This window comes from Phasianus colchicus, chromosome 31 (assembly GCF_987193195.1).
Source record: "Phasianus colchicus chromosome 31, bPhaCol1.hap1.1, whole genome shotgun sequence".
Lineage (NCBI taxonomy): Eukaryota > Metazoa > Chordata > Aves > Galliformes > Phasianidae > Phasianus > Phasianus colchicus.
Genome location: NC_143466.1, coordinates 659,862 through 677,966, shown reverse-complemented (window position 1 = coordinate 677,966; position 18,105 = coordinate 659,862). Strand labels below are relative to the sequence as shown.

Sequence of the window (18,105 nt, the reverse complement as noted above, 5' to 3'; positions counted from 1 at the left end):
CACAAATGTTAAGGGGAGAGGCCGAGGGAGCTGGGATTGTTTAATCTGAAAAAGAAAAGGCTCAGGAGAGACCTTATTCTCTCTACCAGTCTCCACCTGAATCACAGGGGGTGTATTCTGCGTAGCATCCCAGACTTACAGATCAGGGCGTAAAGTGCCCTAAGGATAACTGATCTGATTGTTAAAGGCAGATGTAACAAAGGTGTTGAGGATCTCAGCATTCTCCTTATCCTCAGTGGTCACATTCCCCACTGCATCAAGTAAAAAATGGAAATGATCCTTGGTTCTGTTCTTACCATTTACATGTTTGTAAAAGGATTTCTTGTTCTCTTTTACTGCAGTGGCCAATCTGAGTTCAAGTTGGGCTTTTGCCTTCCTAACTTCCTCCCTGCATTCCTTAGCAACTTCCTTGTAATCTCCCCAAGTAACATGTCCCTTCTTCCAGAGGACATAGGCTCCCCCAGACATAGAATGTCTGGGGTTGGAAGAGGCCGTAAAGATCACTTTTTCTTTGGCCTGGCAAATCTTCACCACAAACTAGTGGAGTTTGTGGTCATTTCTTCTCTCCCTTTTGCACTGGCATATTCCTCTCTCCCGACTATGGACCCTATGGTCGATGGTTTTCGGCTCAGACTTGGCTCCATGGGTTGATCCATTACGAATGGGGTCACACACAAGCCATTCTTTGTGGCCAGCACAATATCTTACCCAACGTCAGTAATTTTCAGACTCCTATATCTGATCGGACTGTCTATTACACCTCCATAGACAAAGGACCCATTTTTCTATCACATTCACCTTGCCTAGACTTCAGGTTAAGTCTCAATGTATCCCAGAATACATAAATAACATTGCATTCTTGCTCTTCCAGATTTCAGGATTTTTTACTAGTATTCAAAAATTGGATTGAATAAATACAGTGGGTGAGGTACTTCATTCTGGAGAGGTTTTTCAAGCGCATTGTTCATTTTGCAACGTTAACTAAGTACAGTTCAGTAGAGCATCCTGCTCACTTCTTTCTGGTTCAGAAAATGATTTCCACGGGAGATTAGAGGAAAAGGTGTTATCCCTGTTGGGGTGATGGAACGGGCAGGATTGTAGGGCTGGGAATGAGGGTGGCAGATGGTGTTGAGATGCTGGACCCTACCTGGAGGACCATCCAGGAGTTATCATTCTGAGACCTTTCTTGGAGACTGAGGGACTTATGGTGCTGTATGTGGTCAAGGGTGGAACTGGGACCCCAAGAGGCTCTGTACTGTGAGCCAGGGCTATGGGCACATGTGATGGGATTGCTAGAGGATATCTTCTTTGCTGTCCTTTTATGGCGGTTCTGCTCCTCTGATTCCACAGAACAGTGTCTCTGCTGCTTTCTGGGGTCCTGAGAGTCTTGCCTTTGGTATCAGAAGTGTGGCTAACTAAGACATCCCAGCATTCTCCATTTTCCTTACACGTGACTTGTCTGCAAAATAAAGGAGCAGGATGATGCACAGAGGATACAAACACCAATCTCAGAAATGCATTCAAAAGCACAACAAGTCCTGCAAGGAGACCAGGTATGTCATGCATAGTGGTCCTAATCTTACCCAGGATGCGTCCAGCCTGTCTTCTACATCTCACTCCCAAGTACATGACCAACAGGATCCCACAGAACATCGCCACCACGCCAAGAAGACCTGATAACACTGAGCAGGAATGCATAATGTCTGCAGAAAGAGTTCAGCATGGAGGAGTTTGGTTAGATGGTTGAACCCATGTTCTCCTTTAGAGTTTCTTCTTACCCTTCATTTCTGCTGCACATTTTTGGGAAATTTCAATATCTTCCATCACAACTCTCCCTGGGGCTCAGGCTTCACCCTGTCAGTTTATCTTTGTTGAGTGCATGAAACCCTACCTTGGACTAATGGAAACAAGGGAGATCTCTGCGTTCTCAGACACCCATCGGAGACAGCAAGCCATTACAGAGCCCTATTAGAAATAGGAGACTACACATTTGCAGAAATCAAAGCCCACTGGTCTTGCCTAGTCTCAGCCACATCTGCTGAAATGCATTCTCCTAATTAATCCCACATTAATGTCTACAACTACTTCCTTCAGGTGCCTCTACCCTATCTAATGGTTTCTGGAAGCACTTTTGCCTGTCTGGGAAGGAGATAAGACTAGGGAAGGAGCAGGGAGAGTGGCTATCACCCCGTGTCTTCTGTACCATGGCTAAGTGGGACCACTACCTGTCCTGGAGACCTAGTTCGACACTAGTTCATACACTAGTTCAGAATGGTGCCAACTGCAATACGATGATGGAGGTTCCTAGCACTCACCTTTCATCTCTGCGCACACCACACCAGCTGCCATGCCATGTCTGCACAGTCCTGGACCTATATTTCTTTGCTGGCACTCCAGGAAGAGAGATTCTGTGCCACGGCAGCTCAGCCCCTCTAGCAAGGTAAGGTCATGCCCTTGGCTGAACTGGGCTCCAATGGGTGCAGACTCTGCTGGTCCACAGCCCAGCTGCTTACAGACCACCTTGGCTTCCAGCATGGTCCAGCTGCTGTCACAGACGCCATACCAGGTAGCATTGTACAGAACCTCCACACGCCCCGCACAAGGACCAGGACCATCCTGCACCCGCAGCTGCAAGGGGTTGGTGCCTGCAGTGGAGAGCAGAGGGGGGAAGTGATGTCCTTGGACCCTCCACACTCATGGAGATGGAGAGTTTGGAAGGAGAGTGACATGGGCACTAGCACAGAAAAAATGCTGACAGGTGAGGTTTGTGCTTTATTGACAGCTGCATGGAAGCAGAGGATTGTGAGGAATAGCACACATACACATACAACGCGTATGCCAGCACACTAATGCACACACACATTGGCTCACACTTCATAAGAATATTCAACTAGAGACATGCTTTCTGACTTGCTCTAGGCCATTTTTTTCAGTGCACTGCTATAGGCAAGCAACTATTCAGCAGCACACATTGCTTAGAGTTAGGCTTACTGCCCTACTCCAATGCCTTGCATGAGATTCCTCTATAAGCCACGTCACTAGAGGACAAGTAGATGCAAAATGGGAATCATGGAAGATCCACACCATTCTAGGGCATCCAGACACTGGGAAATGTGCATCTTGATTTTTAACAAGGTTTTGCCCATCACAAGGTGCTGTCATTGGTGAGCTAGAGTGACTGTAGGTTAAGTCAGTATAAGTTGGATGCACAACTCCTTGCAAAGGCATATTATTAAACACCTTCTGAATGTGCAAAGGCATTATAAAGCATGTATAAATGGTTCACAATCAAAGAAACTTCTCAGAAGTCACCTATTGCAATACTGCATCATTCTCAAGGTGTTTATGGCACCTTTCTCTCAAACACACACATACTGAAATCTTCCTTTCCAAGGAAAAGACATGGAACTTCCTAAATACAGAGCTGAATAAAAAGTGGGATGGGGAGGCTCATTTCTGCCCTGTGTGCACCTATAGTTGAAGGTGTGTGATAGCACAGGGCACTTTAATTCTGCAGGCAAAGGTGAAATGGAATTAACAGTTCAATTCAGATAAACTAAACAAACAAACAAACAAACAAACAAACAAAATTGAAGAAAATACCGGCAGTGAAGTTAATTTCTTATCAGGCCAATTTCCCTGTAGACGTGATGGATTCCCTACCATCTGACTTAAAACTTAAGTTGAATAGCTGTCCCAAAAGTCTACCAAAAACTGAAGTGGGTCATGAAGATCCCAGCCTATGTGCAAAGTTATGACTTAAGACAAGACTTTCTAGCCAGTCAATCTTAAATATGTTCACCTGCACTACTTTTCTCCATCGAAGAAATAATACACATTTTCCTTAGTGCTGGAACAGAAAAGTGGGACAGTGCAGGCCACTCCTGATTCACCTCTGAGGTGGGTTTATCTAACCAACAGTTGGTGTCTTCAGCACAGAGTATTCCCTACATGGGAGAGAGCCAGGAGCAGGCTCCTAAAAGTCCAACAAGGCACTTCAGGAGCAGAATTCATCTCTCCATAACGTGAAATCTACAGAGGAACTGTCAAGCAACATCTTCCAGTCTTGTGTGCATGTTTTGGTACCTTAAGGCATCTAAAGGAGAATTGATAATTGAGGAATGGGGTCCTGTTCATGTGCAGGCAGTGGGGCCTGACTAGCAACTCAGGTAAGCAAATGTCATCTGCTTCACGGTGTCTCCAGCCTGAGCATCTCTCCAGCCACTCTTGACTCAGTTGGCTGGATAACCTCTGACAGTGCCCAAAGTCTGGCCAGCTAATCCCATGAGTAGATAGACACCTACACTTAGTACCTTGGTCTCTAACCAATTTAGGAAACATTGTCAGATGTGAAAATGTGACATTGCTCAGGGTCTCCTGACCTGAAGATGGGGTTAGGTTGCCCTACATTGTCTTGGATGTATGCATATGGCTCTCAGACACGACTCAGGATGTGCAATCCACCTCATGCTCATGCCTCAGTCAGGTACACCTGGTAGGAAGCATCTACAACAAAGCAAATGAATGCTATAAAAGGAATGGTAGTATTTCTGCACTCCAAGCCAAGTGCTTGGGAAAAAGAGGAAAGAAGGAAAAAGGAAAGTCTGTCACAACCCTCAGGCAGAACAATGTCTTTGTGTCCAAGCCCACATCAATTCCCATTGGATTGGGACTCTTCTGGATGTCCCACTCTTGTGCCCATAGTGTTACCTGTGCACACCACGCCAGCATCCTCACTGTGACCGCAGTTGTGTTCTCCCCAGCTGCTCAGTGTACACTCCTCAAGAGTGGACTCTGTTCCTATACAGTGAACGTTGTCCTGCCAGATGGGGTCTGAACCTTGCCCAAAATGAGCTGAGCCTGGTGCTGACATTGCCATCCCGCAGCCCAGCTCCCGGCACACAACTGTAGCATCCTGTAGGTCCCAAGTGTCATCACACACAGTCCCCCACTTCTGGTCATGAAAAATCTCAACTCTCCCAATGCAGTTGTTTGATCCATTCATCAGCCTCACCATACGGTGCTCTGAAGTCTTTGTCTCTGTATAGGGAACAAAATGTACATTCATGCTTGCTCAACAGCTACGGCTCCAAGGGATTAAACCATGGGAAAACTAATACTACATCCTTCAAGATGCCTAGGAAATACATTGTCAAAGATGTCTTGGGATTTTCCTCTCATCTACTCACATAAAAAGAGGCCACAGCTCCAGAGTTTGGAGCTCAGTGCCTGATAAAGGGTTCTAGGGTCAGTAGTGATCATGCAAAATGGTAGGAAGCACTGGAGACGAGTTTATGCAGCTAGAGTTATCAGAAAGGGAGAAGACAGGAGAATAATTCTCTTTGGGTGGTTCTTTCTGCACATAGTCTTCCTAACAGCTTGCTGAGGTCTTGTAGAAGGAAGGGCGTCACCTGGTGTGGCATTCTCACCATTCTCTGATTCTATTTTATTCTTCACCATGTGTGGAAAAGGCAGCTATCCGGATAAAAAGATGTGATTTGATTGTTGCTGCACCAACGCTGCATAGTAACATAGCACGGCCTGAGTTGGAAGGGACCTTAAAGATCACCTAGTTTCAATTAGTATTTATAGATAGGGCTCACCTGAGCATACCACACCAGCATCCTCCCTGTGGGTGCAGTCGTTGGATCCCCATGGCCTCCTCTGGCACTCAGAGAGCGTAGCTTCTGCTCCTGTGCAGTTCACGTTATCCAGCCAAACACGGCCAGAGCCTTGCCCAAAGTGAGCTGAGCCTGGGGCTGAGACAGCCATCCCACAGCCCAGTTGCCGGCATACCACCGTGGCCTCGCTCACACTCCAGTCATCATCACACACTGTGCCCCACTGGTGGTCGTGCAGCACCTCCACGCGCCCCGCGCAGTGGCTGGGGCCATTCACCAGGCGCAGTTGAGATGGTGTTTTGGTGACTATGCCTTCTGATGGCAAAAGGGAGAGAGAAACATAGAATGCCTTAGGTTAAAAGGTACCTTAGTGATTGTAAGATCGTGGGATGGCTTAGTTTGGAAGAGACCTTAAAGATCATAGAATCATAGAATGGCATATATTGGAAGACACCTTAAAGATCATCCAGTTCCAAATGCCTGCTGTGGGCTGGTTGTCACCCAGCACATCAGGCTGCCCAGGGCCCCATCCAGCCTGTCCTTGAATGCCTCCAGGGATGGGGCATCCACAGCTGTCAGCCTGTGCCAAGGCCTCACCACTCTCTGAGTAAAGAGTTTCCACCAAACATATAACCTAAATCTCTCCTATTTTACTTTAAAACAATTCCCCCTTATTCTGGGAATATTAGATGGTGTAGAAAGACTTTCTCTGTCTTTCTTCTAAGTGCCTTTTAAGTACTGACAGGTGTCAGTAAGATCTCCCCAAAGCTTTCTACCAAAGCCTGTCTTCTCAGGGGAGGTGCTTCATCCCTCTGATCATCTCTACAATGATGCAACCAGTATAATATACAGGAAGATTCAGAGCTGTTGAGTAGGCGTGCACACAAAGCAGTGTAGCCTCAGAGCCCATCCACATTAAATGTGTGAACATTGAACTGTTCCCATAAACTTCTGCAATCTATTTCTAACAGGTCCAGGAACCTGTTGTATTGGCTTGGAGATCCCAGCAATCTCCAAAGGAAGAGGCTTTCTGTATACATCCCAAGGAATTCTGCTAAGAAGTGCGGCATGACACTTTGCACTAGAGAAGAGAGAGGACAATGTCACCCTTCTACCGAGGTATCTGCCACTCATCATTTTGTTGGAGCTTTGAAAATGGTATTAAGCCCTGGAGAAATGCATCCTCCTCTGAACTTCTGGTATGCCAGCATGATGTTATCAGAGGTTACCTGCACACACAACTCCAGCGTCTTCTCCGTGGTCACAGTTATTGAATCCCAGTGGCCTGGCCTGACATTGAGATAGGGCAGTTTCCGTCCCAGTGCACTGAACATTGTCTAGCCAAATGGGACCTGACCCCTGGCCGAAGTATGCCGAGCTATGGGATGATACTGCTTCCCCACAGCCCAGCTGCCGGCACACCACTTTGGCATTAATAAAGCTCCAGTCGTCATCACACACAGTTCCCCACTGATGATAATACAGTATCTCCACTCTCCCAGAACAGTGGTTCGAGCCATTCACCAGGCGCAGCTCTGCAGAACCAGTGCTAGGATCCAGGTGGTGGCTGTCTGAGCCTACAAGAAGAGGTGCACCATGAAAACCCTTTGCCTCTCATTTCGTAGAATTATAGAATCATAGAATCATAAAATGGCTTGAGTTGGTAGCATTAGACCCACTTGCTACAAGCACATCTTTATGCCATTCATGCTCTCAGCATCTGAAAAGCTCCCCATATGATCTATGAATCATAGAATGGCTTGGATTGGACGGAACCTTAAAGTGCATCCAGTTCCAAACCCACTGCCACAGGCAGGGTTGCCATCCACTAGATCAGGCTGCACAGGATGCCATCCAACCTGTTCTTGAGCTCTCCTCCAGGGATAAGGCATCCACAGCTTCTCTGGGCAATCTGTTCCAGTGCCTCACCACTCTCTTAAAAAGAATTGTCTCCTAACATCCAACCTAAATCCTCTCTCTTATAGTTTAAAACTGCTCCCCTTGTCCTATCACTATCAGATCATGATTATCTACTGGGACAATTTTGGCACAGGGATGTACAATACCCACCAATTGCCTGTACCTCGATAAGCCACCAAATGTCCAACTGACATATTTTGTGGTTGCAAAAGATTTCTCAAGCTGATTTCACACTGACAGTGGTTAAAGCACAGGAACAATCTGGTGTCCCTTCTATTAGAAACAGTGAGGAAGTATCTGAATGCCTCCTTTTGGTCCCTCTCCCCTGCCTAAAGTTGAATCTTACAGTGCCTGAAAAACACAATGGGTGGCTTCATCTCTAATGTTGTCTTCTTCCCCAGAAATTCAACCAATTGGAAGGGTCCTTCCAATCACGGAGAAGCATGATGTGCAAAAGGCACATCCCACAGAAGTGGCTCAGCATCTCAGGACATTTGCAAGGTGGAATGAGCACTGATTTTCCGATAATCCAGTTTCCAAAACTGATTTCCAATTTGCTCTTTTGCCTACAGATCTCCATATGGGATGAACCACAAAATATCCAACTGTATCCTCCCACCCTATAATTTCCTCAGGTGTTACCTGAGCAAACCACACCATGGTGGCAATTGTTTTTTCCCCAGTCATTTGCATCTGCACTAAGAAAGTGCAACCTCTGTCCCCATGCAATTGACACCATCCAACCAGATGGGTCCAGATCCAGCCCTGAATTGCCTGTCTCCAGTGGCTGGCAGTGCATTGCCACAGCCCAGCTGCTGGCACAAAACATTGGCCTCGTCCAGGTCCCAGTGGTCATCGCACACTGCTCCCAACCTGTTGCTGTAGAACACCTCGATGTGGCCAGCACAGCAGTGTGATCCATCTGACAGGTGGAGGGGAACCCAGTGGGAAGTGAGCTGCTCTGCAAGGGACACAGCACTCACAAAGGGTCCTGTGCAGAAGAGCTGGGAATGCCTACACCACCTGTGCTAGCTTTACATGGCCTCTGCAACCAGCAACGTGAAGCACTTCTCCTTTGGTAAGCAAATAAAAAAAAATCCAGATCTAGGAAAGAAAATGCTCTGCATTTTCCTAATAAAGGACAATTGCCTTTAAAGAGGATTTGGATGTTTCTTTCCCGAACATGTTCAGGAACAAAATGAAAACACTGCAGTGAGTGGATGGAAAATTTTGGATGTATGGAGTAGCTACCAGTCAGCTGTTGCATTACATAAAGTACTACCAGCGGGTCAAGAGAGGTGATCCTTCACCTCTGTTCAGCACTAATGAGGGTGCATCTGGAGCTACGGGTTCAGTTCTGGACTCCTCAGCACAGCAGAACATGGATATGCTGGGAAAAGCCCTGTGGAGGACTACAAAGATGATGAAGGAATTGGAGCACATCTCCTGTGAGAAGCAGTTGGGAGAGCTGGGACTGCCCAGCTTGGAGAAGGCTCAGGGGCATCTTATCAACATACATAAATATCTAAAAGGAGGGTGGAAAGAGGATGGATCCAGGCTCTTTTCTGTGGTCTCCAGGAACAGGACAATAGGCAATGAGCAAGACTAGAATATAAAGAAGTCTAAATATCAGGAAGCAATTATTTACTTCTTTGAGTGATGGAGCACTGGCACAGTTTGCCCAGGGAGATTGTGGATTCTCCTCCTTGGAGAATTTAAAAAGCAGTCTGGACATGGTCCTAGGCAATGTCTCTGCTTGAGTAAGGGACAGGACTAGATGGATTCAGAGATCCCTTCCAATCTCAATTATTCTGTCATTCTGTGATTCTGTTGTTCTATGCTAAGACAGTGAAGGGAGTTGTTTGTGTGCAGCCTTGTATTTTAATTAGTGATTTGCATGATGTTGTAGGGAGTCAAGAGCCAGTGGGTGGTGTTCCAGCTATGCACAAAAATAATGAATTTTGATGGGCTGAGAAGCGAAGAGATATTATTTGGAAAGAAGAGAACATAAAATTAAGTAGGCATGAACAGGAAATAACAACACCTCAGCACGTCAGCTATCAGAGGATTTAAAGCGCAATCAGTCATCTATGATGTGAAGAGCAGTAGAAGTGTTTGCTCTCATTTGTGTTGGAGGAAAGAGAACTTTAGGCCCCATCTTTGTAAATGAACAGCCTGGCCCTGAAGAAGTGGCCAACACAAATATGCAGTTTGTGATCTTAACAGTAACAGACTGGTAAGGCTCCAAACATTTCCCAACCACTCTGTGCAAGGAAAATTGTGCAGAGGCCAAAGTAACTATCCAGCTAGTAAGGCCTCCTGCCACATCCACCATTTTCCCTTCCTTTTTAAAGGCTGACAGGTAAAAGGATGCTTTTCCCAGCCTGTCTGCAAGCCCAGTCTCCCCATTCTTGCAGATCACAGATACCTCTTTCCCCATACACATGTTCTAGTGGGATGCATCTTCTCCCATGCAAATGCTACTCACCAATGAGGCATGCCACGTAGATGAGGAGCCCTGATAAAGCATAACTAGCCAGGGTGCACTTGACAGGCAGAAAATGTCCTGAACACCCCATGCCACTGCTTCTACGGCAGGTGATCATACTAGCAAGAGCTGCAAGCTAAGCGGGGTGATGCCAAAGTCAGAAGTTAAATAATTGGTTACCTCCTCTGCAAAGCCCTGCCCTGTGTTTGCCCTGTGCTACAGCTTACACATGAGGGGAGCACAGGGGCAGACACTGACCTCTGCTTTCTGGTGACATCAACAAGATCTAAGCGAACAGCATGGAGCTGCATCAGGGGAGGAGAGGATCAAGCTGGATGTTAGGAAAACGTTCTGCACTAAAGAGAAGTGGGCATGGAACAAGCAGCTATAACAGCCCTGAGAGTTTGTAAGCTGTTGAGTGCCATCTGTGTATCTAACTGCCTGAATTTCCTCCTCTTAACATCAATATGGATCCCACACCCCAGGAGTTCTCTTCCTGCTCATGCAATAGATAAACGCTCTATAACCATAGAACAACTGCATGTGGTGCAGCTACACACGGAGTTTGGAGAAGTGGAAAAATTCTTATTCATGGGAAGGTTTCCTCACTCTGCAAGACCTGCAGCAAAAAATTGCCTCTAGTTCCTTATGCACGCTTAGCACGAGCAGTAACAAAGTGGAGCAATAAGCTAACTGGAAATGACTAATGCAGAGAGCTTAACGGTCAGCATAAAAATAAATGCTGAAGAGGAATGTGATTCCATTCTGTAAAGAGATTTTTGACCAATCTGTGCTCAGGTCCAGCACAGTTTTGCTGTTCCCAGAGCTGAGTCATAAGCTGTGTTGGGACCTGTTGTCACAGAGGCCAGAAGGAGGAAGAAGCAGTGTAGAAATCAAATCCCTGCATCATTCTCAGACATGAGCTGGAAATAGGGAGCCTGAAAAGAACAAACTGTCCTTCTGCGTGCAGGCTGGAGTAGCTCAGCTCTTTTACTTATAAGGGCAGGGAGTAAGAAAATGTCTTTGCAAAAACACCGCTAGAATTAACTTTGATGATGAGTCTGAAATGGATGCACTGCAGGCACTCACTTCCCAGACTGCATGCTCTGCATTCCCCATGCACATGGGCATTGTGCTCTCTTTTCTCATTTTTACTAAAAATTGTCCTTTCATAAGCAATAACAGATCAATCTTACAGTTGAGACTTTGCGGAGTTAACGTGTTGCTTGGTATCTTTCTTGCATTGCCTTGGGCAGAGAATGAGATGTCATGGCTACCCTAGGCAGTCCCAGCCCAGATAAATCCAGCAAGCCAGGAGACTGACTCTGGAAGAGGCAGTCACCATTCCGAAACTTCCAGCAGTAGGATTTCCAGAAAGAAGGGAAGTTTTCATTGCTCATGAATTGATCACCAAAGAGGAAGATAACCCAAGCATGTTATAATATTTTTTTTCATGAGGAAGTGATACAAGCTGGCTTAGTAATAATCAGTCAGGAAATTAAGCTTGTACTGGCAGAGAAAGTACATTCCTAGTTTCATTTCCTCCAAACATGATCTGAAGAAGAGGGGAGAGCTGAAAAAGCACTTAAATGGTGCCCAGATCAAATAACCCACTTCTGCTCCAAGTTGTGGAAACTTGAACAAAGCCCTAGGCCCTTCCTCAACCAGGTCCATAACAAAGGCTGCACCGTGAAATAGCTCTTGCCCATCCTACTCCATGCACAGGGGAGCAGAGTTCACCTGAGCCCCCTCCATTCTGCTATACCAGCAGTTGGCTGCACTCAGAAGATTTGGCAGGATAAAAGACCCACCACAAGTGTCTATTGGACAGATTCAGGATGAAAACTGGGCATATTTCTGTCTGCTCTTATAACACCGCTAAGTCCCAAGTCTCTAATTCTTAGGCAAAATCATGTGTGAAGAGGTAGGGAGATGATACACGCCTTTGAGAGTTCAGTCTGCGGAGTTAGCCTCACATAAAGACATCTCTCCTGACTCCAAAACCATCACAAGATATTCCTTCTTGCCCCAAATAATAGAACCATAGAAACATAGGATCATACAATCACGCAGTCATAACGTCACAGTATGCCTTGGGTTAGAAGAGCCATTAAAGCCCATGTAGTCCCAACAGCCCTGCCATGGGCCGGTTGCCCCCCCACCATATCACATATCACACCCATCCAACCTTCAACGCCCCCAGGGATGGGACAGTCACAGGTACTCTGGGCAGCCCTTGCCAATGCTATCTGTCCTATTTCCTCCTAACACCTCACCTGAATCTCCCCTCAATTACTTTAGCCATTCCTTCTTCTTCTATCACTGTCAGAATATGACAAAAAGTGGTCTCCTTCATGTTTATCAGCTCCCTTTATGTACTGGAAAGACTCAGTGAGCTGGCCCCTCAAGAAATGAATCCCAGTACCCTTGACCAGCCTGTGCTGTATTCTAAGAAACCCTGGATCCCCACTCCCACTCCACTCCCACTGGAGGAGCATGCGTTGCATATGGGATCCCTGTGGTCGGAAGCAAAGCATCACTCACCCCAAAGGCACACCATCAGGAGGATGACCCCCACACTCTTGGCTCCAGTGCAGCTGGGTTGATTTCTGCCCCAGGGGAACCTGGGTGAAGGATGGAGTGCACCAGGCAGCCCCATGTTCACGCATCCATGGGCTGGAAGCTGGAGCAGAACACCCTGCTGAGGGCCAGCAGCTGAGTGCCGGGTCCCACCGGCCAGCTGGGAGGGACAGAGAGGAACTGGGGCAGATGGGAGTGACAGGCATTTCAGCAACAAGCCCTCTTCCTGTTCCCTCCTTTACTCTGGGCTTTTCCCTGCTTTGCCAGCCCAGCTTCCTCTGCCCCTTGGTCACTTGGGCTTTGTGTGAAGCTGTTCCAGCAGGTGACCCTCTGCTCCATGCCACAGCCTGCTCCTATCTCCAGGTTGTGAAATGGAGAGCTGTTCCAGGGATGTACAGAGCAAACACAACCCTCTCTGCACCCTGGTCCCGTGTTCTACGTGCCAGCCCCAAGGGCATCTCCGTGGTCCTGCTGTGTCATGGGTATAGCACAAGATGACTTCTTCTGTTGACCTAAATCTTTCTTTCATGCACAGGACTCGTCGTGCACTGATTCTGCCTCTCTTATGTCCCTGGACTTATCCCTTCAGTTGGAAAGAGTTGGGGTAGCCTCCCTGCTATAACTCGGAGGCTCCCCCTGCTGTCCTCGTCTCCTGACTTCCAGCCAGCTCTGGCCCTACAACAGAACTTAGAGCTCTCATCTATGGAAGTTCATAGACTTGGGAGAAACCAAACCTTCCTGCTCTTTGGAAATTCTCGTAAACAACCAGCTTAGTCCCTGCAAAACATGCAATTTGGCTTGTTTAAAATGATTGTGAATCATGTACCTGTGACTCCATTCAAGATTGTCCTTTGAGATGCCATTTAGAGCTAGATGGAAGAATGAGTAAATTCACTTTGAGTCCTTTATGCTAAGATGTGGTGAACTATGTCCTGAGAAAGTTAATTTCTCATTAGGAGCCTCGGAAGACCAGAACAGAACAGAAGAAAACAAAACAAAATAAAAGACAGGAGGGGAGAAGGTAAGGGAAAGGGAGGAAGGAGAGACTTAGTCATGACATTTTCTTCATCACGATCCTGCTCAACTCTGCCAGCCCCTACAGCAAGAATGCAGTAGAAGGATAGTGAAGCTGGGGGTGCAAAGCAAAATGAGAGCAAATGCCCCTCAGTAGCACCTTCCAGAAGCTCACAGCCCTTGGTGCACTCTCTGATCCAGCTCTTGTTCCTGATGCATGGTGAACAGCACTATATACACTATAAAAGACATGGAAGATCTAGAGTTTTACTTCACAACAAAGTTAAACCCCCCTGATTTCTCCTCAGCACCTCCCTTAAAGCATACAACTTTTTGTTGGATTCTCTTGGCTACTACAATGCACAGAGACAACAATTTCAGATAACTTGTTAACAGCTGTACCTGGTGAGAGGGTAGGAGTTGAACTTGATGGTCCTTGTGGTCCTGTCGGACTTGGGATATTCTCTGATTCTATGATAGACCAGAAAAATGAAACATTAAAACCCATATATATTGTACAATGAATTCTATTTCATTGCATTTCATGGATGCATAGCTAGATGGCAGGAAATTGCTTTATTATTTAATTAATTATGTATTATTATTTTATTATTCAAAGACAAGCACTTTCAGAAACACTATCCTATGGCTACACTGCAGTCTCCAAATTTACTTGCAAGAACACACATTTGACAAGAGAGAACAGTTCTCTTCAAGACTGGGAGACAAGACAAGAGAAGTCTTTGCATCTCAATGTCTTTCCTAATCTGCAGCACATGAAATCTCTCAACCTCCCTTTCAATGATGAGCTAAGCTATTGCAAACTGTCTCTAGAATAAAGGTAAAGAAGAGAGCTCAGGGATAATTTGAGGTGGTTAAAATAACAGGGACAGAGGAAGTTCATAGCTTGAAATTTTTTTAGTACAAATAGACTCTTTACCAGACTCTGTCGTGACAGTACAAGGGGAAATGGTTTCAGACTAAAAGAAGTGAGATTTAGATTGGATATGAAGATGTTTTTATAATAAGGGTGGTGACGCACTTGCACAGATTGCCCAGAGAGATGGTGGATGCCTGGAGACATTCAAGGTCAGACTGCTGGGGCTGTGAGCACCTGATCAAGCTGTAGATGTCCCTGTTAATTGCAGGAGAATTGGACCAGATGACCTTTAAGGATCCCCTCCAACTCAAAAGAGTCTATGATTCTATGATTCTAAGATTCCTGAATTGCTCTTTTGCAGATCAGCTGAAGGACTGGAAGCACAAGGTCAATGCCTAGCCATGCTGGGGGTCCCTGGAGCTGAGCTCTTCTAAACCGTGACAGGAAAAAGATGAAAACTGTGCTTCCTGCTTAGAGAATAACTCCATGTCAAAATGAGAACCACAGCTTTAGCAACAAGAACAACAACAAAAGCAAAGTCTGCAAATCCTCTCTGTGTTCTAGAGAGGGATCTCTTCATTACCATGTCCTTTTTAGTGTCTCTGGGTCTTAAGGGTATTGAAAAAGGGAGAATGTTCCAGCTTTTCTGTAGGCTTTCCCACCCTTCATAAGCAGCTCATAAACTGTATTATCTTCCAAACCACATATAGTATCATTTGAGAGATACCACTGATTGGAATGGAGGAGCAAGATGATGTGTAAGTAGATGCAATGTTCAACCTTGGGCATCAGTTTCTTTCAATTTGTAGTTCAGGCTTTACCTTCTATTTTTTATTTCTCTGATACTTGCTGCAGAAGACAGGCAGGAATCACCATCACCTCTCTTTCCCCAGTGGGATGCAGAGTCGTAAGACCTACACTTGGTATGCCAGCAGAGGCCTTGAGAAGCATGTACAGCATGGGATGATAAGAGATGATAAGAAAACTCAAGGCTACAAGCAACTCAACAATTGTCAGCATGCAGACCTGGATCTGGATAAAAGCAGTTCAGAGAACAAAGACAATAAGGAACAAGGACCCAGAGCAGAGGCAAGTGCAGTATGCAGTCCATTTGATTGCAAGATTGGCTTGCAGATAGATAAGGAAAGACTGAAGAGTATGTTAGAAATTTGTTAAAATAGGTGAATACAAAAAAAGGAAGAAAGCAGGAGGCAGAAGGAACTCCACGAATATTGCACTTACTTAGGAAATATGTTTTGATAAGTGACAACCCACTGCCAAACCTCCTTGTGTCAATGCCATTGATCTTTAGATGGAGTGAAGAGTGGGAAGATGAACAAAGTGAAGAAACCAGGGTGTGTGTAAATAAGCTACCCTGAGTAAGTCTTTTTTCCCTCCTATAATAGAGGTCAGGACACCCATCCCGGCAGGCAATAATCAAGTATTCCTTACATCAGTATCAACTGGACAATTAACTGTTCATGCAATGATAATTATAAGGTTAACACAGTATTACTACTCCAAAAAATGCTTCTACAAACCTTAAGCACTTCTCCATATAACATCACAGCCATAGACTTGGCCAGAGTCCTGTCTGGAACTCAGGAATTCACATTCTGGGATGATTCTGTTGACCAAGGTGAGTGGCAACTGTGGGTCACCACGGTGTTGTTTGGAGGGGATCTCTGGGGAGCCCAGGACTAATTTCCCATGAGTTGATCATGGTAATCATGGGCAAATTACTCTAGTGGGCCAGGTGGAGTCTGGAAATGTAGGACTCTTTGCCTTGAAGAAAATTCCATCTTCATTCTCCATTAGTCTTTCATTTCTGAGCAAAGAGATCACACCACCATGCCCAACCCCTTTTCTTTAGAAAAGAATGGAGCCACATTACCTGAACACACCACACCAGCATCTTCACCATGATTACAGTTGTGTACTCCCCATGGCCTGGCCACACACTCCAGGAGGTTGTTTTCCATCCCTGTGCAGTTCACATCATCCAGCCAGATGGCATTATGCCCTTGCCCAAACCAAGCTCTGCCAGGGGCCGAGAGTACCGTCCCACAGCCCAACTGCCGGCACACAACTGCAGCATCCTCCGTGTCCCAGCCATCATCACACACAGATCCCCACAGCTGCTTGTGGAGCACTTCCACTCTCCCAGCACAGGAGTTTGAGCCATTCACCAGTCGCAATGCTGTGGGATCTGAAACAAGATGGATGGTTTTTTTGGAAGCTTTCTTCCACACATGCACTGCTTGCATTAATCATATAGCTAAAGTTTGTCACTGATTTTTTCTCCTTTTCTGACACTTATAACCAAGAAACTTTTCTATGTATTTCAAGCTATTAAAAATGACATGCTTGAAAGCCTTTGCAATGGCCAAAGACCTTGCAATCTGGACAGCTTTAGCACCAAAACACTAGTAGGCCTCTGTGCCCATGTGCTATGCAGTCATGATGATCAGGGGTTTGAATCACCTGAACCTTTGGGAAGGATGTGCATGCTTCTGTTCTTATACTGAATATACTTAAATATCATAGAAATGTTGAATATTTAAAGTGAGGTTTTTATCATCATCCAGAACATGAAAATTTCTGATAAAATTTGTCCATGCTCACTGGAGAAGAATACAATGGATTTTGTAAAAATCTTTCTTTCTGATTGCTGTGTCCTTCACAACAAGTCCTTCCCTTCTATGCTGCTCTCAGTTTAGCAGCTCTTAGTTGTTTTCTTGATTGCATCACACTTTAGTTCTTTCTAGGTCTCTAAGAAAAGCTTCTTTATTCCCATTCAAACGTTTTGTTGTATGTCTCTCATTGCTTTGCTCAGATCCTTCTGCCCATCACCAGCTCAGCACCTCTTGGGTTGCTCGTCTCCCACCTCCCACCTGCAGAAGAGGACCCTGAATTCTATGGGTTTTGTGCTATCCAGCATTGTCACACACTTCCTTCCTCCAGCACAGCTCAGTACTCTCCTGAATCATAAAAGTTTCATGCTGGAAATGACTTTAAGGTCCATCTAGTTCTAACCCCCTCCCAAGGGCTGGTTGTCACCCACTATATCAGGATGCCCAGGGCTCCATTGAGCCTGGCCTTGAGCACCTCCGGAAACAAGGCATCCTCTGCTTCTACAAGCAGTTCATGCCAGTGCCTCACAGCCCTCTGAGTAAGGAACTTCCTCCTAACATCCAATCTAAATCTCCCCTCTTTTAGTTAGAATAGTGAATAATGCTCTTCAAGAAAATATTACCTGAGCACACAACACCAGCATCTTCACCGTGATTGCATTTGCTCAGCTCCCCTTTCCTGGACCTGCATTCAGAGAGGGCACCTTCCATCCCTGTGCACTCAACATCCTCCAGCCAAATAGGGTCGGATCCTTGCCCAAAGTGGGCTGAGCCCAGAGCTGACACGGCTGCCCCACAGCCCAGCTGCTGGCACACCACCTCTGCATCATTCAGGTCCCAGCCATTGTCACACACCGTTCCCCATTGCTGGTTGTGAAGGACCTCAACCCTCCCAGAGCAGCGGTTAGAGCCATTCACCAGCCGGAGCTGCGTTGGTCCTGGAGTTAAGAAAGACATGTGCGAGTCAAT

At 46.0% G+C, this 18,105-nt stretch overlaps 1 protein-coding gene across 1 annotated transcript in view; it reads right to left on the bottom strand.

Annotated features, from left to right (window-relative positions):
* LOC116239043 (uncharacterized) overlaps positions 1-18,105 on the bottom strand; it is a 52,002-nt gene that overhangs the window by 24,697 nt on the left and 9,200 nt on the right. The window contains exons 8-19 of the mRNA XM_031609045.2: positions 17,760-18,074; positions 16,398-16,712; positions 14,026-14,094; positions 13,799-13,862; positions 12,574-12,845; positions 6,851-7,198; positions 5,604-5,936; positions 4,711-5,040; positions 2,316-2,645; positions 1,584-1,703; positions 1,417-1,459; positions 1,148-1,210 (exon numbers count right to left, since the gene is read on the bottom strand). Of these exons, the coding sequence (XP_031464905.2) occupies positions 1,148-1,210; positions 1,417-1,459; positions 1,584-1,703; positions 2,316-2,645; positions 4,711-5,040; positions 5,604-5,936; positions 6,851-7,198; positions 12,574-12,845; positions 13,799-13,862; positions 14,026-14,094; positions 16,398-16,712; positions 17,760-18,074 (2,602 nt within the window). The remainder of the gene's footprint in view (positions 1-1,147; positions 1,211-1,416; positions 1,460-1,583; positions 1,704-2,315; positions 2,646-4,710; positions 5,041-5,603; positions 5,937-6,850; positions 7,199-12,573; positions 12,846-13,798; positions 13,863-14,025; positions 14,095-16,397; positions 16,713-17,759; positions 18,075-18,105) is intronic.